This window comes from Salmo salar, chromosome 09 (assembly GCF_965601325.2).
Source record: "Salmo salar chromosome 09, fSalSal1, whole genome shotgun sequence".
Classification (NCBI taxonomy): Eukaryota; Metazoa; Chordata; class Actinopteri; order Salmoniformes; family Salmonidae; genus Salmo; species Salmo salar.
Window position 1 is genome coordinate 88,955,001 of NC_138299.1, and position 25,745 is coordinate 88,980,745.

A 25,745-nucleotide genomic window follows, 5' to 3' on the forward strand; every position below is an offset into this window, starting at 1 on the left:
GAGAGAGAGAGGGAAGGAGAGAGAGAGAGAGAGGGAGGGAGACAGAGAGGGGGAGAGATACAGAGAAAGAGGGAGAGAGAAACACAGAGAGGGAGACAGAGAGATTAACAGAGAGAGAGGGACAGAGAAATAAATAAAAGGTAAATAAAACTATTTTTAAAAGTGTGTATGAACTCTGGAGGGCTTTGTGTGTGTTTACATACCTGGGGTTGTGTGGAGGTGGGTCTGAAGGCCTGTCCCCCGGTAAAAGGGTGCTGTAGCCACAGGTCGTACTCCCTCCTGGCCACCTCCTTACTCAGCACCCTGAAGGCCTCGTTCAGCTCCACAAACTGGCCATGCAGCCCCGGGTTAGACAGGGCACTGTCTGGGTGCATTTGGTAGAGAGACAAGAAGCAGTGAGGATTACTGATGAAAAAAACCAATAGACACCAGCACACTGTTGAATCTCCCGCTGTTTCAGTCAGTGCTAGATGGATGTGTGCACAATACTTTCGAGCAGTCAGGATAAGGATTAGGACAAATCAGGGTTACTACAGTACCTGCACACAGACAGCACAGGAGGCTGCTGAGGGGAGGACGGCTGATAAGACTGGCCGGAAAGGAGCAAACGGAATGGCATCAAACACCTGGAAACCATGTGTTTGATGTATTTAATACCATTCCACTAATGGCGCTCCAGTCATTACCACATGCCCGTTCTCCCAAATGAAGGTGTCAACAACTTCCTGTGATGCACAGTAGGTGTCTGTCTTACTGTGTAGCTTCAAACTGGAGAAAACTCATGTACTGACTAGAGGTCGACCGATTAGGATTTTTCAACGACAAACCGATTTTTGGAGGACCAAAAAAAGCTGATACCAATTAAATCGGCCTATTTTTATGTATATATTTGTAATAATGACAATTACAACAATACTGAATGAACACTTTTATTTTAACTTAATATAATACATAAATAAAATCTATTTAGTCTCAAATAAATAATGAAACATGTTCAATTTGGTTTAAATAATGCAAAAACACAATGTTGGAGAAGAAAGTAAAAGTGCAGTATGTGCCATGTAAAAAAGCAAACATTTAAGTTCCTCGCTCAGAACCTGAGAACATATGAAAGCTGGTGGTTCCTTTTAGCATGAGTCGTCAATATTCCCAGGTAAGAAGTTATAGGTTGTAGTTATTATAGGAATTATAACCCGTCAACTATTTCTCTCTATACCATTTGTATTTCATATACCTTTGACTATTGGATGTTCTTAAAAGGCACTTTAGTATTGCCAGCCTAATCTCGGGAGATGATAGGCTTGAAGTCATAAACAGTGCTATGCTTCAAGCATTGCAAAGAGCTGCTGGCAAAAGCAGGAAAGTGCTGTTTGAATGAATGCTTACGAGCCTGCTGCTGCCTACCACCGCTCAGTCTATCAAATATCAAATCATATACTTAATTATAATATAATAAACACAGAGAAATATGAGCCTTTGGTCATTAATATTGTCAAATCCCCAAACTATCATTTCGAAAACAAAATGTTTATTCTTTCAGTGAATAAATATTTATCTTACAAAGGAGTGGTTTAATCTAACTACTTAACTAGTTATCTGTACATGGAATTGTATATATTTTTTTTTTTACAATTTTTTCCCTAATCTTTACAGGAAAATGCCACTAATGTAGAAGGAAAAGCTGTGTACATTTGCAAATACTGTGCCAAATCATATGTGAAGAATGAAACAAAGATGCAGAATCATCTGGCCAAGTGCATAAAGTTCCCTCAGCGCTCACAACAAGCAACCTCTGACAAAAGTCCCCCTACCTCTATTTGAGGTGAAAATGATGAATCAGACACCTTATCGATAGCAACAGCTCATGGTCCTCCTGGAATCAGAAGGTTTTCATTGACTCATTGGAGGAACGTAGTCAGAGAAATGCTGATGCATGTGTCATGACGTGGCCCTTTCTGGGTGTAGATCGTGGCCCCCCCCCCCACACTCTCTCCGAAACCAGGTTTAGTACCTCAGGGCAAAAATACCGGATAGAAACTACCATGCAGTATTCAGAGAGAGAGAGAGAACAAAGAACTTCACTTGGCCAAACTCCTAAATCCCCAAAATGTGAGAATTAAACATTCTTTCTACTTTTGAGAATGTGGGAATGATCGGTGGACACTTAAGGGACAGTTATGTTGAGTGTGTTTCATTTGGTGATCTCATGAAAACAGAAAATTGTGTATTTCCCAGCTGTAAGGTTTACATCTAAATATTGCGAAACGTATGTGATTAAACATGGAACTATTTGTGAAAATATGTAATGTGATGTTAACCTTCTAAATGAGAGTATGGGTTTTTTATATCAAGATTAACTAGTCAGTGGCCCCGCCCACGTGAGCATAGACATTACGCCGGAATCATGGAACCACCCTTTTCTACTGAAACGTATAAAACCCACTGCTGATGAAATTCACACCAAACCACACAAACCCAGGAGTAAGCTAAGGTTGCAAATGGTTGAATTTCTAAGACCAGAACATGCCGGGTGACGCTGGTGTGTGAAGTGGTTTAAACTACAACTCTACCAAAGGACAAGACTATACCACGTGGAGCATTGGCTACACGGCTGGAAATGGTTCAACTTGAGACTATCGATCCCTACAGAACAAGAGCAAATCTTAAACATTTAATTACTAGTCTGCAGCTAGAAATTACATAAACCTAGGACGAGAATAGACTACCGCCGAAGCATCTATTCGATGAGAACATTTCTGAATGGTACTTTGAAGTATCCATTCTTACCACTTACAACCACAAAAGACTTTGTGACTTCAATGAAAGTTAACCAGAGACTCTGATGAACCCTACAGGACGATTGAGGATTCCAACAGAGAAGACAACAACAACAACAACATACGGGCGTAAATATATATACACATTACAAAGATTCTCGAATGAGCGGCCGTTCATGTGCAAAGGATTAGCATTTCAATTAATATAATTATAGACTGTGTGTAGGGAATCCATGTTGTCTTTCCCGCTCTTTCTCAGTCCACACCCCCTTCCCTTTGTCTGCCAAGCCGTCATATCGGCTTAGCCCACTAGGGACTTTTCCATCATTGTTAGTAACCAATATCTACTATTTGTTTTTATGTATTTCTGTGATTATTTAGTTAGTTAGTAAATAAATAATCAAGCCAATTTGTATATTGCTGATTCATAATTTATGCCAGGGTTTGTGCAGATAATCAAGAATTTTAACGATGTTCAGATGAGACTGATAGAAGGTAAAGAATAATTAACGATTGACTGCTATTGATATAAAAGATCTTAAGATCTTTAAGAGTGGATTCGGAAGATAGCCGCTCTATATAAACTAACGCTTCCGTGGTGCCCCGGATTCCTAATGAGTTAGTTATTGCCTGATTAATTTAATCAAATAATTAAAAGTTAGGTAATCGATTTGAAAATAGAATGTAATTTAATTTAATCACTGTAAAGACATGACAAATGTCTTGCTCGAGCTGTGTACGCAACTGGTTCATCTCTGCTGTGATGCTCACAGGCATTGGAAGAGATTTCTGAATGTTCTTCGCCCAGCATACACCCCTCCAACCAGACATGCTTTATCAACTCATTTTCTGGATACAGAGTTCAAGTGAAGTTCAAGCAAATCATAGAGAAAGCAGACTGTATTGAAATCATCTCTGTTGGGTGGTCAAATGTTCGTGGGCAAGGAATAACTAACTACATCATCTCCACCCCTCAACCAGTATTCTACAAGAGCACAGACAAGGGACAACAGACACACCGATCTCTACATTGCAGATGAGCTGAAGGTAGTCATCAATGACCTTGGACCACCAAAGGTATTTGCACTGGTGACAGACAATGTTGTGAAAATGAAGGCTGCTTGGTCTAAAGCGGAGGAGTCATACCCTCACATCACACCCATTGGCTGTGCTGCTCATACATTGAATCTGCTCCTCAAGGACATCATGGCACTGAAAACAATGGATACACTCTACAAGAGAGGCAAGGAAATGGTTAGGTATGTGAAGGGTCATCAAGTTATAGCAGCAATGTACCTCACCAAGCAAAGTGAGAAGAATAAGAGCACCACATTGAAGCTGCCCAGCAACACCCGTTGGGGTGGTGTTGTCATCATGTTTGACAGTCTCCTGGAGGGGAAGGAGTCTCTCCAAGAAGTGGCTATATCACAGTCTGCCGATATGGACGGCCAAATCAAGAGGATCCTCCTGAATTATGTATTTTGGGAGAGAGTGGTAAGCAGCATGAAACTCCTGAAACCTATAGCAGTAGCCATTGCACGGACTGAGGGAGACAATGCCATCCTGTCTGATGTTCAGACTCTGCTTGCAGATGTAAGAGAAGAAATCCGCACTGCCCTGCCCACTTCACTGTTGCTCCAAGCAGAAGAAACTGCAGTTCTGAAATACATCAAAAAGCGTGAAGACTTCTGCCTGAAGCCCATACATGCCGCAGCATACATGTTGGACCCCAAGTATGCTGGCAAGAGCCTCCTGTCTGGTGCAGAGATCAACAAGGCCTATGGTGTCATCACAGCCATGTCTCGCCACCTTAACCTGGATGAGGGCAAGGTTCTTGGCAGTCTGGCAAATTACACTTCCAACCAAGGGCTTTGGGATGGAGATGCAAGATGGCAGTTGTGTCAACATATCTCATCAGCCTCCTGGTCGTCTTTGTGGATCTGAGGCTCTTTCCCCTGTTGCCTCCATCAAAAGGTTTGTTTGTCTCCATATGATACGGTAAATATATCCAATAGAAAAAACATCTACATTTAAAATGGTATTAATATGAATTTGCATATATTCCTGTCAATTCCCACGGAAAGTTTCCACCTCTGACTATTCGACAAAATGTGCAACCCTAGTGGGGGTGCTTTGCTGGTGACACTGAGGGTGATTTATTTAGAATTCAAGGCACACTTAACCAGCATGGCTACCACAGCATTCTGCAGCAATACGCCATCCCATCTGGTTTGTGCTTAGTGGGACTATCATTTGTTTTTCAACAGGACAATGACCCAACACACCTCCAGGCTGTGTAAGGCCTATTTGACCAAGAAGGAGAGTGATGGAGTGCTGCATCACATGACCTGGCCTCCACAATCACCCGACCTCAATCCAATTGAGATGGTTTGGGATGAGTTGGACCACAGAGTGAAGGAAAAGCAGCCAACAAGTGCTCAGCATATATGGGAACTCCTTCAAGACTGTTGGAAAAGCATTCTAGGTGAAGCTGGTTGTGAGAATGCCAAGAGTGTGCAAAGCTGTCATCAAGGCAAAGGGTGGCTACTTTGAAGAATCAAAAATATATTTTGCTTTGTTTAACACTTTTTGGCTACTACATGATTCCATTTGTGTTATTTCATAGTTTTGATGTCTTCACTATTACTGTACAATGTAGAAAATAGTCAAAATAAAGAAAAACTCTTTAATGAGTAGGTGTGTACAAACTTTTGACTGGTGCTGTATATATACACAGTTGAAGTCGGAAGTTGGAGTCTGAGGTTGGAGTCATTAAAACTAGTTTTTCAACCATTCCACAAATGTCTTGTTAACAAACTATAGTTTTGGCAAGTCGGTTAGGACATCTACTTTGTGCATGACACAAGTCATTTTTCCAACAATTGTTTACAGACAGATTATTTCATTTATAATTCACTGTATCACAATTCCGGTGGCTCAGAAGTTTACATACACTAAGTTGACTGTGTCTTTAAACGGCTTGGAAAATTCCAGAAAACGATGTCATGGCTTTAGAAGCTTCTCATAGGCTAGTTGACATCATTTGATTCAACTGGAGGTGTACCTGTGGATGTATTTCAAGGCCTACCTTCAAACTCAGTGCCTCTTTGCTTGACATCATGGGAAAACCAAAAGAAAATCGCCAAGACCTCAGAAAATAAATTGGAGACCTCCACAAGTCTGGTTCATTCTTGGGAGCAATTTCCAAATGCCTGAAGGTACCATGTTAATCTGTACAAACAATAGTACGCAAGTATAAACACCATGGGACCACGCAGCCGTAATACCGCTCAGGAAGGTGACGCATTCTGTCTCCTAGAGATGAACGTACTTTGGTGCGAAAAGTGCAAATCAATCCCAGAACAACAGCAAAGGACCTTGTGAAGATGCTGGAGGAAACAGGTACAAAAGTATCTATATCCATAGTAAAACAAGTCCTATATCGACATAACCTGAAAGGCCGCTCAGCAAAGAAGAAGCCACTTCTCCAAAACCGCCATAAAAAAGCCAGACTACGGTTTGCAACTGCACATGGGGACAAAGATTGTACTTTTTGGAGAAATGTCCTCTGGTCAATGAAACAAATATAGAACTGTTTGGCCATAATGACCATCGTTATGTTTGGAGGAAAAAGGGGAACGCTTGCAAGCCGAAGAACACCATCCCAACCATGAAGCATAGGGGTGGCAGCATCATGTTGTGGGGGTGCTTTGCTTCAGGAGGTTCTGGTGCACTTCACAAAATAGATGGCTTCATGAGAAAGGAAAATTACGTGGATATGTTGAAGCAACATCTCAAGACATCAGTCAGGAAGTTAAAGCTTGGTCGCAAATGGGTCTTCCAAATGGACAATGACCCCAAGCATACTTCCAAAGTTGTGGAAAAATGGCTTAAGGACAGCAAAGTCAAGGTATTGGAGTGGCCATCACAAAGCCCTGACCTCAATCTTATAGAAAATTTGTGGGCAGAACTTAAAAAGCGTGTGCGGGCAAGGAGGCCTACAAACCTGACTCAGTTACACCAGCTCTGTCAGGAGGAATGGGCCAAAATTCACCCAATTTATTGTGGGAAGCTTGTGGAAGGCTACCCGAAACGTTTGACTCAAGTTAAACTATTTAAAGGCAATGCTATCAAATACTAATTTAGTGTATGTAAACTTCTGACCCACTGGGAATGAGATGAAGGAAATAAAAGCTGAAATAAATCATTCTCTCTACTATTATTCTGACATTTCATATTCTTAAAATAAAGTTGTGATGCTAACTGACCTAAGACAGAATTTTTTTACTCTGATTAAATGTCAGGAATTGTGAAAAACTGGGTTTAAATGTATTTGGCTGTAGGTGTATGTAAACCTCCGACTTCAACTGTATATATTTATTTATTTTTGCACGTTAATTTGGCCTTAATACGTGTCACATTTCAGTTTGCAAACAATGTAAAACATTTTTTTTATAAATCATTGAGTTAATAAAGCCGCACACAAACATGGTCGCTTTTTTGCTTTCTTAAGGCAGCTCGAACGTGCAGGTGTTCCAGCCTAGCTCAGTGCTTTCTGTGGTGGTGGGACAGCCTGCAGAAAATACGGAGCGTAAGGGTTGGTAACGTTCTCTAGTTGCGCTGTGAGTGGCTCAGTGTTCTGTCACTCATGGGGACACCACGTCACTGCAAAATCTACGGGGAAAGCTCGAAAATTCAAGCCCCTTGGGTGCTTCCATAGAGTTACATTAGAATTGCCCATCCAAGAAGGCTCAAGGTCATTGGCCACAGATAAAATGACATAAAATGATGTTATATCTACCGTAGCTTTGATTGGACTGATCAAACTTAGCTACCAGGCTAGCAGTCATTATCATGAATCAAATCAACAATCTATTGGCAAATCACTTTCAAACCTTGTCATATGAAGAGAAATTATGAAGAGAAATAGATAAAGGTAAAACACAATACAGATAAAACATATCGGTGCTCATCGGCCATTGGACATAAATATTACACAACAAGTTGGAAATCGCAAATTCAACAGTGAGTGGTTTGGAAGGAATCAGTGGCTAACTGAAAGCATTGCAAAGCAATCACTAGCCTTCTATTCAGTGGAGTGGGTGTGTGGTCCAAGTCTGGGCTTAAGGGTCTCTTTTCCAAGCTTAAAAGGATAAACATTCAACACTGGTCATAATGTCAATCCAGCATGACTTCTGCCGAGTTCAAAACAACTGGAAACTTGAAACTAGGAAATCTCAGACTTCAGTGAACTCAAGACAACTGTGAACTTGAATGGTCATCCAACTCAGAAATCCAAGTCAGAAACTGTCCTCTTTTTAGAGCTCCGACCTGAAGATTCCTGATTCGACCTTATTTTTTTCAGTTCCCAGTTGTCTTGAAAGCGCCATAAATCCAGAGAATGCCAGACTTTGATGACAAAATTTTCCCTTAAGGACTGCCGTGCCACCTTCCTGTTCAAGTGAGCACAGCACAACAAGGTGAGTCCAAAAAATGTATTGTATGCAGCTGCATAAATTATGTAATATGCCAGGGAGATATGTATACTGTAGCTAAGAAAGTAATACTAAGTGTATGTTGTGTAGTAAGCGGTTAGTAGCCTTACCCTAATAATTTGGTCCCTTTTCCACTCCTAACTTAGCCTACTGTTCTGACTTGGTGGTGCACATGTAGCCTATAGCCTGTTTTAGAGAAATGTCATCATTGAATATTGTAAGAGCTTTTATTGTCTGCTTATATGCCCCCTTTATTTATCCTATGGTTCTGACTTGGTGTACAGGGAGAATACTGTAAGAACGGCCCATGTTCTGAATTCTGTTGCTGTACTTTTCAAAAGTGCTGAAAAAATTGTTATATTGACTACGTCCGTCCTAGCTCGCTCATTAATGTATTAATCGAAATTACAGATTGCCTCTTATCCGCTCGTCGTCCCTTATGCCATAATTTGTACATCTCAACTGTCAGTATAAACCACATTTGTTCAAGCAAGTCAGCCATATCAGCAGTTTTTTTTAAAGGCAGTACATTTTTAAAAGGCTGAATTAACCGTTGTCGCTCCAGACAAGGCTCCGCTGATAGCCTGGTGTAGCCGTGGTAAGGATTCACTCCATGGTGCTGAAAAGAAAGATCTGCTGTTGGGACAGCTTTATGTAGGCCCTAACAGTTTGTGGGCACCGTTTGTCACTGCTATAGTGCAATTCATATATTGTTTAGTGTTGTGTCGTCTAGTGTCTTTGGTGGCATGCATCGGGAAAAAAATGGCGGCGTTTTCCCCACCAAGATTTACATGCTAAAATCGCCACTGCTCATTCAACACAGATATATACTGGTAAACATATCGTACAGCCCTGTTAACATAGAGATCCTCACAACACCAAAATATAATATACATGAACACCGTGGGAATGCCATGTTGGAAGAAGGTAGAAAAATACTGTGCAAGAGTGCACTCGTGTGGTTGGACAGAGATGCTGCAATATAAAGCATCATGCAGCAAACCCTAAATCTGTGCTGCTTGAACTGTGCCTTTCCTCCATTTACTAAGTATGTGAAGCTTTTAAATGACAGGCTAGGAGATTGTCGTACCTTTTTTGATTAGTCAAAAAATCCATTATTTGCTCCAGTGAAGCATCAGGTTTTACACCAAGAAGGTTGTAATAGTTTACTGCCACTCTGCAATAAGACACAATGAATGCTAATTAAACAGAAGGACAACACAGTGCTGGGATCACTGGCAAGCTTTTAACAACTGAGGAATCATTGTGTAAGACAAATCAGAAAGGCTAAAACGGATTATTATGTAACTGCTTATTCAGATTGTAATGGGAACCTGGCAAAATTCTGGAAAACTGTCAAATATTTTAAGGGTTCTACTTCCTCCTCTCTGCTACAACAAATTAATTCAGACACTGGCCTTATTACGGGGGAAAAATGCCATCATTGATGCATTTAATCACCATTTTATTTCAGCGGGCTCTCTTTGAAAGAACTTGTAAGCCTATTCACAATGACATTGGGCTGGATGCTGATAGCATAAACTTGCTGAATGAGCACAGAAATTATAGTTGGTACAGCTTTTCTTTCAGGCCATTTACAGAAAAAAAAGACCTGGATCATTTGTGGCCAATAGACAACAAGAGATCCACAGAGGCTGACCAATTGAATCCAGGTCTGCCTATCATTGTTGGCTAAATAACTCACATTTTAACATTGTTATCAGGAAATATTCCAAAAGTATGGAAATCAGCTCTTGTTCTGCCACTCCATAAGGACGGGGATAGTAGTGATCTTAATCATTGTCACCCCATTCCAAGGCTTCTTTGTCTAGCTAAGATTCTTGAAACCTTGGTAAATGAACAACTTTGCTATTTTTTTATCAAAAAAATGTATTTGGAATGTAAACCAATCAGGGTTTTGGCCTGGACATACCACAATTACATCAACCACTTTAGTTGTTCATGATCTTGTCAATGCTTTAGACACTAAAATGAAATGTGCTGTTTTGTTTGTGGACCTGTAAAAAGCTTTTGATACTGTTGATCATGCTATTTTATTGAATAAGTTGTCCTCAATAGGCCTGAGCTCTGACACCTGTTCATGGTTTCATGATTATCTTAGTGACAGAACTCAGGCCATCGTGATTGATGGGGTTAAGTGTAAACTTCTTGAAGTACATAAAGATGTACCACAGGGGTCGATTTTGTGACCTTTTCTCTTCACTACTTATATAAACACCATTGGTCAATCTGTTAAAAATTGTAAACTTAATCTATATGCGGATGATACTATTATGTATGCTACTTCCCCAACTGTTGATCTGGCTGTGTTAAAACTAGTCAGATTTTAGAGCTATGCAGAAATCCCTTGCTGGTTTAAAACTTGTGCTTAGTACAGGCAAAACGAAATGCATGTTGTTTTCAAACTCCCATAAGAATGTTTCAGATGAACTACATGTTCACTCATTAGATGGTTCTCCAATCGAAAGTGTTCCCAGATATAAATAATGAGGCATTTGGATTGATGTGTATTTGACATTTAAAAAACATATATACTGAACAAAAATATAAACACAACATTTAAAGTGTTGGTCACATGTTTCATGAGCTGAAATAAACAATCCCACACATGTTCCATAGGCACAAACACGTATTTCTCTAAAATGTTGTGCACACATTTGTTTACATCCCTGTTAGTGAGCATTTCTCCTATGCCAAGATAATCCATCCACCATACAGGTGTGGAATATCAAGAAGCTGATTAAACAGCATGATCACTACACAGGTGCACCTTGTGCTGGGGTCAATAAAAGACAACTATAAAATGTGTAGTTGTCACAACACAATGCCACAGATGTCTCAAGTTGAGGGAGCTGCAATTAGCATGCTGACTGCAGGAATGTCCACCAGAGCTGTTGGCAGAGAATTGCATGTTCATTTCTGTAACATAAACTGCCTCCAACGTCGTTTTAGGGAATTTGGCAGTACATCCAACCAGCCTCACAACCGCAGACCACGTGTATTGGATCCTGTGGGCGAGCGGTTTGCTGATGTCAACATTGTAAACAGAGTGCCATTTTGAATGCACAAAAATACCGAGACGAGATCCAGAGGCCCATTGTGAGATGCATATCAGTATTCCCAGTCATGAGAAATCCATAGATTAGGGCCTAATGAATGTATTTCAATTTCCTCATTAAATTGTTGCATGTTAAGTTTATATTTTTGTTAAATATTGTAGCGGTGGCTATAAGCTTGCTAGCTAACTCGACTAAAGACACTGAGCTAAGCTTTTGACCTATGTTGTCACGTGACAAAACAAGTATTTGAACAAAAAAAAGCAATGGTGAAATGCAAGGGTAGAGAAGCATAGACGTACCGAAATGTTGTACTTTCTTCTCATCATAACAAGTATACTGGGGATTGTTGCATAAAATTGTCTGGCAGAGTGCTGAGGTGTAATCATTACAACGATTCTGTTGCGTTTACTCCAAACGGAAACTATAGTTTATATTGGACAAATTCAGGTAGGTCCCTCCCCATTTCGTTCCGTTTGCAACTGAAAACAAAATATATGTTCTTAGTGTACAAATTCAGGACGTTAGCGCCCAGTTTCACTCCTTTTCAGACCGTTTATTCCATACTGAACACGACCACACACTACTGCACGTTTTGGGGTTAACACTTCCTTGTCTTTCTATTCTCTACAAGATAATGCATCAAAACTGGATTGTTTTTCTTCTGGCTAATAGCAAAAAATACATACATTTAATGCATTTCAGACACTTTTGAGTTTTTCTTCAACACCCCAAAATAGTATTTTACTCATCAATGCAATCACAGCAGTTTACTTCATGTTCTCACCAACCTCACGCCTCCTCCAATCAGCTGTAGAAGTGGGCGGTGCTGACCTGAGTGTTATGACTCGTCCACTAAATCACTTCCTGGATTTTTAAGACCACATATTTTGTCAGTTACTAGTAGCTTTGCATTTGTCTCTCAGCGACCAATTTTTAAATATGTTTCTGACTTTACCAAACGCTCGAGGCTTTGGTTCAGTCAGCGTCCGTTCCATAAAAGTAATCTATATGTTCGTTAAGGCTTGACTTGTTTATGCTATAGCAGTGGAAGGAAGCTATTGGTAAGGATCAATCTTTCAAACTATAGCCGTGTTTGTTTCATTGATAAATTAGCTTGTCAGAAAAAGGTGCTGGGTTCAAACGGTCAAACGAATTTTAGCGAGAAGCTTGCTACCAGAGCCAGTCTACCTCTGAAATAACCTAGAAGGTCCTTGGACTTAAGGGGTAACGTTAGGCTCCGTAAGAGTACATCTTGGGCTAGTTCAATCAGTTTCTCGCTAAAGTTCGTTTGACCGTTTGGTCCCGGCACTTTGTTACTGACAAGCTAATTTATCAATGACTTATGTTGCTAGAACCGTACCATTATTGGGAATTCATGTTTAGATGGAGTATTTGGCTGTTTTGACTTTGAGAGCCCTTTAAACAGAACATGTAAGGTCCTTAGACTGTAAAGAGTAACGTTAGACTCCTTTAGTTCAATATTGGGCTAGGTAAAACTATCCTTCCTCAATTTGAAAATGATCTTCATTTATTCTACACAAACATGAGAGCTGATTGATATGATTCCGATTTGATCAGGCTTAATCAGAATGGATCCTGAGGTCTCTGTGCTGTTGCACTGCACCGCCTGGGGAGGTCTCCTGGAACCACAAGTGCAGGTGGAGCTTTCTGCCAGGTAAATTCAGAATTCATTACTTTCAATCGATAGACTACTTCTAACAACCAACTAACTATAAAACCAGTTATCAAACACAATGAATACTGTCCTCTCACTCCATCTCTCTCTCTCTATTCATCAAGGTTTAACCGTCAGACAGACCCAGCACTGGAGAGTCACATAGAGGAGGTGTGGACAGAGAGGGTGACCATGGAGCCATGGCTTTTCAATGGGGCCAAATTCAGGCTGCACTCTTTCAGTCTGGCCTCAACCCAGCACTCTTGTCCACATACACCCCAGCCTCCCTGCTTGAATGGAGGAGGAGACAGAGATGGAAGGCAATGTAGCATTCAGAAGGAGGAAGAGGGCCAACACGAGACAAAGGGGAACGCTGAATCTGGAAGAGCACAGGTGCTCAGACACCAAAGGGATCAAATAGACGGAGTCATAGGTGAACGACAGCATAATGACAAGGATTTGAGTAGCTATAAGCAGAGGGAGGGGAACCTCAGAGACTCGCAAACCACCACCCCAGGGTGCAGAGACCAACATCCTGCTGTGGGAAGCAGTGCAGCAGAAGCTCAACCCTTCCCTCAGAGAGATGTGGGTGGGAAGGGTGAGGGGCCCACTCCTATCCTGACCCTGAGGTTGGGCCTGACCTGCTATAGGGACTTCCTGGGCACCAACTGGTCTCAGAGAGCAAGGAAGCTACGCCAGCGTGCGGAGGTGGAGTATGGTGATCCTCTGGCGCTATTGGCCCAGCCGCTGGGGGTGGGTGGGGTCTTGTGTACGGCTGACAGACAGGTGGTGCTGATCAGGAGGAGCCAGCAAGTGGCAGAGGCAAGGGGGCTGCTGGACATCCCTGGGGGGCACCCTGAACCAAAGGTGAGATGGGAGAAAGGGGGTGAAAGTTAAACCAATACTGTATGAAATGTGGTATTCTATCATCCATACTTGTGAGGTTGGTTGGATTAAGTTATGACACTTATTCAAAACGACTGTTGAACTGCATTCTATTTCCATTGTTTGCCGTACTTATGGCAACTTACTTATGGTATCTAATTACCATTGCTGCCTCCTCCCCCTTTCCCCCAGGCTGTGTTTGAAGGCCTCGATGAGGAGGACAGGATCAGGGTGGAGATGCTGCAGTGGAGGGAGGAGGCTGTGGTCAGAGAGCTGTTCTCTTCTGTGTGCGCTGAGATCAGAGACGAGGTGAGACAAAGAAACATAGCTGCTGGCCATGAGTGGTCAAGGACAGTCTGTTTGTTTATCCCCTTTCTCTCTCTCTCTCTCTCTCTCTCCATCAATCATTTTCTTTCTCCATCTCTTTCATTAAGTTCGTCTTCATTCCTCTCATTACAACCCCACTGTCTGTCTGCAGGTAAATGTTCCTCTGTGTTCTCTGGGTGAGCCGATACTGATGGGCATCGCTCTGAATCACACCAGTGCAGGCAGACCCAGTGCAGAGTTCTACATCAGGTACTCACAAAGGAAATGACATCATAGAAAAGAGCCCTTCATTATCAGGCCCATGTTTGGTAACTGACCACAAAATGATAAGACATTCAGTGTTATACAATTCCTATGTTGTGTTGTGTTGTTTGTCCCCAGTTGTTCACTGACTTCCACAGAAGTTCGAGAGCTTTACTGGCAGGGGGGCATTGAGGCCCAGGAGTCTACAGAAATCGTGTTCTTGAGCCAAACAGTAAGGAGCGCCACAACAGTTACTGTAATCTGTGCATAAAGAAAATGTAATGTCTAAGAACACAGCAAAACAAAGCATATGGAAAGTTCATAATTGAAACATAGATACTGAACAATGTCATACAAATAGTTTAAACAGTTTATTACACATTAATAACACCTTATGTGTAATGAATCTCTGAACGTGTGCCTTGTGATTTGAAGGAGGTGCTACAGCTAGACCAGAGCACCCCCCTGTGGTCGGAGTTGTGTCCTTCAGCCAAGGGTGCAGTGCTGCTCTATCAACTAGTGCTGCCTGACCGAGAAAACAAAAGCAATTGATCAAACTCCAGCTACTGCACCGGATAAAATTTCCAGATGATGAAATTAATACAATAGACATTTTCTTCAATGAAAAAGCAGCGATTTAATGTTGTTGTTGCTTTAAGAGACAATACTGTTGTACAAAGTTCGAGCCCCCTGCTATGAAAATGTCTAAGGAAACATTCCCTGAATATAAAGTTCCAGCAGTATTACAGAAAAAGATAACTCCATACAAACATTGCTTGATGTTTGACACTTAGGCACCTGGTGGCGGCACAATATTTCCCAACTTTGCATAAAAATGCTGTAAGATAATGTAAGAAATATAACATGTATAATAAATCTTTATAAAACCACCTGCTGATTTTGCTAATCTCTTTAGATGTTTAACAGTAACCATGGTAATGGTAACTATCGTAAGCGTAGTTCCTGTTACCATAGTAGCCCTGGTCTTGGTAAACCTGATTCTTGTTGCCGTAATAGTCCTGGTCTTGGTAACTCTGATTCCACTGAACAGAGAGGGGGAGAGAGAGAATAGAATGCATCATTCATACGGTTCAACAGAGACCTTGACTGTGAGACTTTTAACATGTGAGACTGTCTATGGTGCTGCAGGATCTGACTGCACTTCCTCTCAGAGCTCTGTACACAGGTATGCTCTCTATCCTCTACCCTGTCTATAGCATTTACCTGTTTTGCACACACACACTGGTACCAGGGTCTCAGAAAAATGTGGTGCAGGACATTTGACCGGCAGCATTTTCATTTACTGGACATTTGAGAAATTTACCGGACCCATATGCATTGGATGTGCGAAACCTGATGAGGGCGTCCACCCACGGTGCTCAGAATAAAATAAATCACATTTAGATTATGGTAATTCATTTTAACAGAACATGAAACTCGAGGATGCAACGTGCTCCTTACGGAATTCCGATGCAGAATTTAAAGATGTTAGAATAACTGTCCACATGTACTTTTCCTCAGCCATGAAGACAAGTAAGGAACAGCAACATCACTAGCCTGTCAATCTACTATCCCCCATAGTAGAAAAGTTGACCTATTCTATTGGTCAGTTTGTCAAGAAAGAACTAGCCTATTCTAAACAGACTCTGGGACAGTTGTGGGATGACAGATCCCAAATTCATACAACCAGTAGGCCTAGGATACATCCAAAACAACGTTAAAAAGCAAGGAGTCTGATGCAACAGCTTAGAATGATTACCTTAAAATGTTGATCAACTATTATTTCAAGGCAGTAGGCTACGCGTGAATGTTCGTACCATACTGCAATTTAACGGGGAAAAAACTTTAAAAGCCACTGCACAGGCGAGCTGTTTCATGAGATCGAGATGGAAATTATCTTGTCTATTGGAAATGTAGGAATAGTTGAGATAAAGATGCAACAACTAGCATGGGTTGCTAATATGACTAGGATTGGGCCTTTAGCTACTTGACAATGAAATACATTTAAAAAACAACAAAACATCCGCTAAATAGGCTACTGTTTTCAATGGCATATGGAAGTCTTTATATTTTGGCTAAGCTACTTTGAAGCAAGGTAAGACATGCCTCATAATGTAAAATGTTCAGGTTTCAAACAGTTAAGTATATGTTTTCAAAATACATACTGCCTCCAGCTCATTGCAAAGTGTTGTGAAGCCTGCCAAATTGCCTATGCACTTGAATGGAGAATGGGAAGCGCATTTCAATTACCAGTTGAGAAATTAAAATAGTAGCTCTTTTTAATCTTGGCCATCAAAACAGTTTTCAACACGCAATTGCATTTAGAATTGTTGCACAATGATTGAGCTTATAAAAGCACTTTTCACTCCAGCAGCAATAAACAAGGTGTTTGGTGAGCTGTAGCAGCAGCTCTCATGTTCCATTGACAGGTATTTCAATCAATCAATAGGCTAAAATACATTTTCGCAATGGGATTTGTTTTCTTCTCCTGGACAATTGGCCGGGGACATTTTTATTTATCGTCTTTTTTTTAACTTTTCTTGTTGCCAAATGCCGGCTATTACCGCTAATGGAAACCCTGACAGGTACCCAATGTGCATGCCTGTTTGTGTGTGTGAACCACTACCTGTCTGTAGCATGCTTCCTGTCTGTAGCATTCTTCCTGTCTGTAGCATTCTAGCTGTTTGTTGTAGTTTAGCTGTCTGTTGTACTCCCTGTATGCTTCATGGTTAAAGTCATTGCTGCGGTACTGGTAGTTCGCTCCATTGAACGGTTCATCCTGCCAGATAAATATCACAGAAATGTGTCGCCTAGGCTCTAGGTCCTATAACCCCTGCCTCTATATCCTATAGCCCTGCCTCTAGATCCTATACCCCTGCCTCTAGATTATCCTGTAGATGATATACCCCTGCCTCTAGATCCTATAGCCCTGCCTCTAGATCCTATACCCCTGCCTCTAGATTATCCTCTAGATCATATACCCCTGCCTCTAGATTATCCTCTAGATTATATACCCCTGCCTCTAGGTCATATACCCCTGCCTCTAGATTATCCTCTAGATCATATACCCCTGCCTCTAGATTATCCTCTAGATTATATACCCCTGCCTCTAGGTCATATACCCCTGCCTCTAGATTATCCTCTAGATTATATACCCCTGCCTCTAGATTATCCCCTAGATTATGTACCCCTGCTTCTAGGTTATATACCACTGTCTCTAGATTATATACACCTGCCTCTAGATTATCTTCTAGGTCATATACCCCTGCCTCTAGATCATATACCCCTGCCTCTGGATCATATACCCCTGCCTCTGGGTCATATACCCCTGCCTCTGGGTCATATACCCCTGCCTCTGGGTCATATACCCCTGCCTCTGGGTCATACACCCCTGCCTCTGGGTCATACACCCCTGCCTCTAGGTCATACACCCCTGCCTCTAGGTCATACACCCCTGCCTCTAGATCATACACCCCTGCCTCTAGATCATATACCCCTGCCTCTAGGTCATACACCCCTGCCTCTAGGTCATATACCCCTGCCTCTAGGTCATATACCCCTGCCTCTAGATCATATACCCCTGCCTCTAGATCATACACCCCTGCAGCATGGTTTCCAATCTGCTATATCAGCAACTCTCTACTATATCATTCCAGTCTTTTTCTGTCCTATCCAATTAACTAATAATTTTAAATCAATAAAAAAATCCCCAAAATGTATGAATTAATAAGGCGGAATATAAGGAAACCATGTAAAGGTGAAGTATGTTTATCAGAGGTTGATTGGATAGACGAGGACTCACATATCTGAGCTGCTGTGGTGTCCAGTACTGCTGATGACCATACGGGTATGGCTGCTCCTGGTTGAACCATGTGTGGTCCCAACCTACAGACAAACAATGTTATTACTATAACCATAAGAACCCCAAAGTGTGACATTACCAGACCAAACATATTAAGGAATAATTACACAGTAATAGCGGCACTCAATTTTTCCCCCCATCAATCATTCTCCCTGACCTCTCAAGTCACCAGCCGCCACTGGATTGTACCCCCTGTCCATCCGGCCCTTGATGAGCGGTTTAGGGGGGTTATAGTCTTGCGTGGCCATCCTTCTAAATCTGGTCTTGTTAAGGTGATAAGACTGAAGTCCGAGGCTATGGGGGTTATTATATCGGACGCGGGGTTTCTTCCGTTGTTTGGGGGCGGAGGGGACAGGGGGGAGCAGGCTTTTCGCCTCTTTTTTGTACCCCTCCAAGAGAGCCTGTGCCTCTTCTCTGGCTAGCTCCACAAACAGCACCTTCTCCAGCAGGTCCCCCTGCTCTGGCAGAGTGCAGCTCACTGCGGAGGAGAGGACATCAACGCAGCATCAAAAGCAACCATACCTTCAGTTAGGTTCTTCTTTCACTGTGTAGGCTTGCACAGTATGTTACTCCATTAAACTTCATCTGTGTGAAAACTATGCAATTATACAACTCATATGCTGCTACTCCATAGACGTTTTTGAATTGTGTGAATGCTTACGAAATTATACTTAAAAAGGTTATTGCTCATTGGTTATCTTCTATATTGTATTTCCCTGACCTTTGACCTTGTGGAGATCCGTTTCAGGGATCTTGTCCCCCTCCTCCTCCTGTTGCTCCTGCAGACGCCTCTTCCACTCCTCTTTAGATGGGAACACCACCACCGCCCTCCGCCTGAAACCCGCGAACCACAGCAGCCTCTGGCGCTGAGCTGAGGGGTGGACGTTGGGCTGGGGACGAAGAACAATACATTATTGTCCAATTGTCTTTACAGAGAACTCCAATTCATATTTTTTGCTTGGTGGTATGCAGGAGGAGGAGAGGCAACAAAGAGAGGAGCCGCAGGAGAGAAAGATTGTCTAAACTATCACCTTTAATTATAAACAGATTTCATTCCTAGCCTATCAGTTAATATACCCTCCCTCTTTCAGGGAGCTAGCCAATCAGCAGACGCTGCCTCCCCTGGTTGTTCTATCAAATAGCTAGCTACCTGGTCCAGGATGTAGTTGCGTGGAGTCTGAGCCGCCACCTTGATCAGCTCACTGAGACACTGAGAGGCCTGCTGCAGCCTGCTCTCTCTACGACCCTGCCCCTGTGGAGAGGAACACACAGGTACAGCTAACAACATACACACACACACCTTTGGAATTGATATAATCAATAAATTAATAAAACTATGAATAGTGTTAGTGTTATAATGGTGTTATAGTGTTATAAGTGTTATAGTGGTGTTATAATGGTGTTAGTGTTATAATGGTGTTATACAAAACACCCTGTGGTGTACTGCACTAGCATCGAATAGCCCCCGCGATTTGCAACTTTTCAGGGAAATCAGGAACCAACACACACAGTCAGTTTGGAAAGCTAGCCTTTTCAAACAGAAATTTGAATCCTGCAGCACTAATTCCAAAAAGTTTTGGGACACTGTAAAGTCCATGGAGAATAAGAGCACCTCCTCCCAGCTGCCCACTGCACTGAGGCTAGGAAACAATGTCACCACCGATAAATCCACGATAATCGAGAATTTCAATAAGCATTTCTCTACGGCTGGCTATGCTATCCACCTGGCTCCCCCTACCCCGGCCAACAGCTCTGCACTCCCCGCAGCAACTGGCCCAAGCCCCCCCGCTTCTCCTTCACCCAAATCCAGACAGCTGATGTTCTGAAAGAGCTGCAAAATCTGGATCCCTACAAATCAGCAGGGCTAGACAATTTGGACCCTCTCTTCCTAAAATTATCCACCGCCATTGTTCAACCCCTATTACTAGCCTGTTCAACCTCTCTTTCGTATCGTCTGAGATTCCTAAAGATTGGAAAGCGGCCGCGGTCATCCCCCTCTTCAAAGGGGGGAGACACTCTAGACTAACTGTTATAGACCTATATCTATCCTACCCTGCCTTTCTAAAGTCTTCGAAAGCTAAGTGAATAAACAGATCACCGACCATTCCGAATCCCACCGTACCATCTCCGCTATGCAATCTGGTATCAGAGCTGGTCACGGGTGCACCTCAGCCACGCTCAAGGTCCTAAACGATATCATAGCCGCCATCGATAAAAGACAGTATTGTGCAGCCGTCTTCATCGACCTGGCCAAGGCTTTCGACTCTGTTCGACCATATTCTTATCGGCAGACTCAACAGCCTTGGTTTCTCTAATGATTGCCTCGCCTGGTTCACTAACTACTTCTCTGATAGAGTTTAGTGTGTCAAATCAGAGGGCCTGTTGTCCAGACCTCTGGCAGTCTCTATGGGGGTGCCACAGGGTTCAATTCTCGGGCCGACTCTTTTCTCTGTAAATATAAATGATGTTGCTCTTGCTGCTGGTGATTCTCTGATCCACCTCTACGCAGACAACAACATTCTGTATACTTCTGGCCCTTCTTTGGACACTTTGTTAACAAACCTCCAAACGAGCTTCAACGCCATACACCACTCCTTCCGTGGCCTCCAACTGCTCGTAAATGCTAGTAAAACTAAATGCATGCTCTGCAACCGATCGCTGCCCGCACGACTAGCATCACTACTCTGGACGCTTCTGACTTAGAATATGTGGACAACTACAAATACTTAGCTGTCTGGCTAGACTGTAAACTCTCCTTCCAGACTCACATCAAACATCTCCAACAAAATAGCCTCCAACACTCTACTCAGCAAATTGGATGCAGTCTATCACAGTGCCATCCGTTTTGTCACCAAAGACCCATATACTACCCACCACTGTGACCTGTATGCTCTCGTTGGCTGGTCCTTGCTACATATTCGTCACCAAACCCACTGGCTCCAGGTCATCTATAAGTCTTAAAGGTAAAGCACCGCCTTATCTCAGCTTACTGGTCACATTAGCAACACCCACCCGTAGCACGCTCTCCAGCAGGTATATTTCACTGGTCATCCCCAAAGCCAACACCTCCCTTGTCCGCTTTTCCTTCCAGTTCTCTGCTGCCAATGACTGGAACGAATTGCAAAAATCACTGAAGTTGGAGACTTATATCTCCCTCACTAACTTTAAGCATCAGCTATCTGAGCAGCTTACCGATCGCTGCAGCTGTACATAGCCCATCTGTAAATAGCCCATCCAACCAACTACCTACGTCATCCCCATATTTGTTTTTCTGCTCTTTTGCACACCAGTATTTCTACTTGCACATCCTCATCTGCACATATCACTCCAGTGTAAATTGCTAAATTGTAATTACTTCGCCACAATTGGCCTATTTATTGCCTTACCTCCTTACTTCATTTGCACACACTGTATACAGATTTTTGTATTGTGTTATTGACTGTACGTTTGTTTGTCCCATGTGTAACTCTGTGTTGTTGTTTTTGTCGCACTGCTTTGCTTTATCTTAGCCAGGTCGCAGTTGTAAATGAGAACTTGTTCTCAACTGGCCTACCTGGTTAAATAAAGGTGAAATAAAAAAAATTATAATTATAATGGCGTTATAATGGTGGTATAGTGTTATAATGGTGTTATAATGGTGGTATAGTGTTATAATGGTGGTATATTAGTGTTATGGTGTTATAATGGTGGTATATTAGTGTTATGGTGTTATAATACTGGTATAGTGTTATAATGGTGTTATAATGGTGTTATAATGGTGGTATAGTGTTATAATGGTGGTATATTAGTGTTATGGTGTTATAATGGTGTTATGGGGTTATAATGGTGTTGTAATAGTGAGTAGTTGTGTGTCTGGTGGTCTGACCTTCATGCAGGGTAGGAGGCCTGCGGTGCCCAGCAGGGTGTATCTCTTCTCTGGGTATTGCTTCATGTGAGCCCTGGCCCAGTGGGTCTTACCTGCCCCTGGCAGACCCACCATCATCAACACCTGAGAAGGAGGGAGAGGGGAGAGAGGTAGAGCGAGGAGGGAGAGGGGTAGAGCGAGGAGGGGTAGAACAAGGAGGGAGAGGGGTAGAGAGGAGAGGGGTGGAGAATAAGGAGAGGGGTAGAGAGAGGAGGGAGAGGGGTAGAGAGGAGAGGGGTGGAGAATAAGGAGAGGGGTAGAGAGAGGAGAGGGAATAAGGAGAGGGGTAGAGAGAGGAGGGAGAATAAGGAGAGGGGTAGAGAGAGGAGGGAGAGGGGTAGAGAATGAATAACGTGCACACAGGCCAGAGGATAGAGTTCATGTTAGTGCTGGCAGCCATTGCTCTGTTCTGTTCTGCTCTCTCACCTCACACTGCAGTTTGGAGGTTGGTGGGGTTGGGGCACTGAGCCTTTGTCCAGCAGGCAGGGAGGAGAGGGGGGTGTACCCTGCAGGGCTGGGGTACCAGGGGGGAGAGGTGGGGTCCAAGTTGAGGGTGATAGAGGTGTTTTTGCAGAGGACGTGGGGGTACAGCACAGAACCGCAGAGAGCAGACGGACTCAGGTGGAACGCCATTCCCATATGGCGACCGTTCTTATGGAAGGAGAGCTCAACTCCTTCCTCCTTAGAGAAAGACTATGGATGGAAAGATTCAGGGAGACAGGAACAAACCCATAAACACAAAGCGAGGCAGGGATTACTTCAATAGTAAGGTTTGTATTTTTTAGATTCGGACTGTTATCATTAAAATGGCATTTCAACATGTACTGCATTCAAGAAAGTGAGTGAGGTGTAAAAACAACAACTAGTGTCACTCACAGCATAACAGCCAATGACATCGCCCTCTGAAAAGGGCTCTCCAAACTCCTCCTCTTTCCCAGCCGTCACTTTTCTGCCCCTAGCGTCGTAACCGAAAGACAAGTCCTCATCACCTGAATGAGGGAACGAGAGAGAAATCAGCACAAATTATACAGAAACATTTCATTCATAAGACTCAATGAAGTACCTCTGTTAAACCATGGGGCATTTATAACCACAACTTTCCCAAAGTTCAGTCCTTACCGAGCATCAGGGTGGAGTTCCAACGCTCCACTGACCAGCCCAGTCTCAGACCATGGTGCTCAGGGTCCTCAGGGTCCAGTGATGGGGACACCAGCTTTTTCTCAAACATAGCCTCGAAGCCCACCCTCCCCTGGTGAGTTCCGTGTGTCAGTCTGCACCCAGACCACAGGAGAGGGCAGCGCTCCCAGAACCTTGGCTGGCCGCTGCAGCCGTCCCGGCCGATCTCAAAGTGCAAGTCACCGCCGTCTGTGGAGATTAGAGAGGATGCCCAACTGACCATTAACACAACACTGGTCAACCAGGACAATGAGAGAGAGGTGATCCCTCATAATTAAACTCACAGGAGTCTAGTCTGACCCGCCCTTCGTCTTCCTCGGCATCAACACCATTACTCTCAGGCTGAGGCGGTGGGGATTTGGCCCTGTGTGGAGAGAGAGTTTGGTCATGTTTAAAGACACTGTCTGATGGGTAGGGGATCATTTGCCCAGGCTCACTCAGAAAACCCTGCAGAGCTTGAGTCATGGGGGAAAGGTACTGGATGTATACCTGTTGTACTGGATCTCCTCCTTGAATTCGTAGTAGGCCCTGCCTCTGGTCATCTCACCGTGAGCAGGCCTCTTTACCCCACGCTTCTCCCCTCCACCTCCAGCCCTATTTTCCTTGTCTTTGTCCATGTGAAATACTGCAACGAGAGTGGGGGAGGAGGGGAGTATGATTGATTGATTACTCTAAAAGTGTAGGCCAATGTACAACATTGGTTATAAACCTGTAACATATGGATACCAGGGTTGGGGTCAACTCCATTTCAATTCCAGTCAATTCAGGAAGTACACTAGAATTCCAATTCTCTTCAATGCTTTTCAATTAGGATTTGTTTTTTGTTTTTAATTGGAGTTTGCTTCACTTTTTGAATTGACTGTAAATAAAATGGAATTGACCCCAACCCTGATGGATACAATAAAAATAATCATGATATTATTCAGTGTGTCATATCATATCTACCCGTGTCCTGGCTGGTCTGGTCACTGGTCACAGATCCCAGGCTGAGGCTGGATGCAGTGCTGCTCCCTCTCTGGGCCACCATGGAAAGACTGTCCTCCTCCTCAACTCTGTTCTCCACAGCTGATCCTGCATGATCTTCTTTAGACTGCCCAACAACCAACATACTTGTGTCTTGATACAGGATGTCTGTCAGTGATATCTGTGATGTAGTAAATGTGTTTTGAATGGGCCTGGTGCTCATGCTTGTTGTGTTTAGTTGTTGGTTTGATGTCGTTTTATCCTCCTCTGCTTCCTGTGTGGCAGTCCGTTTGGAGACTCCACGTGCATGTTCCTCCTCACCCTGTTGTTCTTGAGCGCTCTCTTCTTGGGTGACATGTTTCTGTTGCTCTACTTGTTGATTTAACGAGGTCTGCTCCATCAACCCTTCTTTGTCTGCCGTGGTTTCTGCACACGGACTCATGGTCAAAGTGCTGATTACACACACGTCTTCCAATTGACTTGTTGACGTGTTATCAAGTTTGGCTGCTGAAATTGCAGGTGCCTCCGTGTCTACACCGGTAGGAGAACAATCAGCTCTAGGTCTCACCATCATCTCTGAACTTGCGGCGCCTGCAACGTCCCCATCGTGTCCAGTGGCTTTCGCCTCCTCGCCCGGTAGAGGGACTTCTCTCTCCATCGCTAACACTGTGGATGCTCTGGGTGAATCGTCATCTTGTGGCTTCGGCTCTTCTCCAAGACCAGGGCCTCCCTTGTCTTGTCCAAGATCGCTTGATTCTGGAGCTTGCAATTCAGCTTCGAATGCGGACATCAAACGCCCAACAAGTTCTGCCTTGAGTCCTTTGATGTCCAGTGCTCGTTCTTTGAGCATGGCTCGTAGTTCGGCCACTTTTAGCTTTTTGACTTCTGACAGTTTCATTTTCCACTGAAATGTGCGTTGCTTTTATCAAGTTTAAAAAGTTACTTTACCTCATGAGCTTCCAAATGACTGTTCTGCAGTAAAAAACATGTAAAAACTTTAGCAAAAGAAAGCAACTGCTCGAACCAAAACACACCCAGAGACTGCTGTACTGTAAAGTTCGATATACGGTTCTACTCTCTGATTGGTCCATCGGGAAAATAACCCCGCCTTGATATCCAAGCCCTACCAGCTATTGGTGTAAATTGGGGCCGCCCATATACACGTTTCATTCCACTAGACTGGGTTGACCAATCACGCTTCCTTTATTCGCCAAATAAGCGCAGATCTAGGATCAGCCGAAGTTGCTCAACCAATTCAAATGTTTCTCTACGAATGATCTAGAAACAAACAAAACTGATCTAAAATCAGCACTGCTAGCCCAGCGCAATGTCAACAAGTTATTAACATAGTAACGACA

At 43.1% G+C, this 25,745-nt stretch overlaps 3 protein-coding genes across 9 annotated transcripts in view; 1 reads left to right on the plus strand and 2 right to left on the minus strand.

Moving 5' to 3' along the window:
* LOC106612094 (vascular endothelial growth factor A-A) overlaps positions 1 to 11,931 on the minus strand; it is a 28,906-nt gene extending 16,975 nt beyond the window's left edge. Inside the window, exons 1-2 of one of the 2 annotated variants that reach the window (XM_014212940.3) lie at positions 11,652 to 11,931; positions 204 to 364 (exon numbers count right to left, since the gene is read on the minus strand). The gene's annotated coding sequence lies outside the window, so the exon portion shown is untranslated. The remainder of the gene's footprint in view (positions 1 to 203; positions 365 to 11,651) is intronic. The other variant, XM_014212942.3, reaches the window with a different exon arrangement.
* Positions 11,681 to 15,372, plus strand: nudt22 (nudix (nucleoside diphosphate linked moiety X)-type motif 22). 3 transcript variants are annotated; one of them, XM_014212938.3, is made up of 7 exons: positions 11,681 to 11,799; positions 12,931 to 13,027; positions 13,153 to 13,894; positions 14,105 to 14,221; positions 14,391 to 14,488; positions 14,621 to 14,714; positions 14,918 to 15,372. In XM_014212938.3, the coding sequence occupies exons 2-7, from the start codon at positions 12,942 to 12,944 to the stop codon at positions 15,032 to 15,034; spliced, it is 1,254 nt and encodes a 417-aa protein (XP_014068413.1). In that variant the 5' UTR covers positions 11,681 to 11,799; positions 12,931 to 12,941; the 3' UTR covers positions 15,035 to 15,372. The 3 variants fall into 3 exon arrangements, with proteins under 3 accessions (XP_014068413.1, XP_014068412.1, XP_014068414.1); XM_014212937.3 differs by lacking the exon at positions 11,681 to 11,799 and adding an exon at positions 12,171 to 12,413; XM_014212939.3 differs by lacking the exon at positions 11,681 to 11,799 and adding an exon at positions 12,171 to 12,413 and having other exon boundaries at positions 14,641 to 14,714.
* On the minus strand, positions 14,885 to 25,446 carry si:ch211-107m4.1 (heterogeneous nuclear ribonucleoprotein U-like protein 2). Of its 4 annotated transcripts, XM_014212934.3 has the most exons (14): positions 24,370 to 25,446; positions 23,914 to 24,049; positions 23,709 to 23,788; positions 23,368 to 23,613; positions 23,125 to 23,237; positions 22,675 to 22,941; positions 22,210 to 22,332; positions 19,495 to 19,596; positions 19,066 to 19,234; positions 18,502 to 18,822; positions 18,285 to 18,367; positions 17,109 to 17,261; positions 15,453 to 15,525; positions 14,885 to 15,008 (listed from the first exon to the last, which is right to left on the minus strand). In XM_014212934.3, the coding sequence occupies exons 1-14, from the start codon at positions 25,283 to 25,285 to the stop codon at positions 14,995 to 14,997; spliced, it is 2,796 nt and encodes a 931-aa protein (XP_014068409.1). In that variant the 5' UTR covers positions 25,286 to 25,446; the 3' UTR covers positions 14,885 to 14,994. The 4 variants fall into 4 exon arrangements, with proteins under 4 accessions (XP_014068409.1, XP_014068411.1, XP_014068407.1 ...); XM_014212936.3 differs by lacking the exon at positions 17,109 to 17,261 and having other exon boundaries at positions 24,370 to 25,445; XM_014212932.3 differs by lacking the exon at positions 14,885 to 15,008 and having other exon boundaries at positions 15,095 to 15,525.
* Positions 25,447 to 25,745: the final 299 nt, after the last annotated feature.

Coding starts and splice junctions, on each gene's coding strand:
- nudt22 (XM_014212938.3), top strand. CDS start 12,942: ATGGATCCTGAGGTCTCTGTGCTGTTGCACTGCACCGCCTGGGGAGGT. Junction 13,028..13,152: donor CAGGTGGAGCTTTCTGCCAG/GTAAATTCAGAA, acceptor CTATTCATCAAG/GTTTAACCGTCAGACAGACC. Junction 14,222..14,390: donor GCGCTGAGATCAGAGACGAG/GTGAGACAAAGA, acceptor GTCTGTCTGCAG/GTAAATGTTCCTCTGTGTTC.
- si:ch211-107m4.1 (XM_014212932.3), bottom strand. CDS start 25,285: ATGAAACTGTCAGAAGTCAAAAAGCTAAAAGTGGCCGAACTACGAGCC. Junction 22,942..23,124: donor ATGTCATTGGCTGTTATGCT/GTGAGTGACACT, acceptor TTCCATCCATAG/TCTTTCTCTAAGGAGGAAGG. Junction 18,823..19,065: donor GGATCTCCACAAGGTCAAAG/GTCAGGGAAATA, acceptor TCTCCTCCGCAG/TGAGCTGCACTCTGCCAGAG.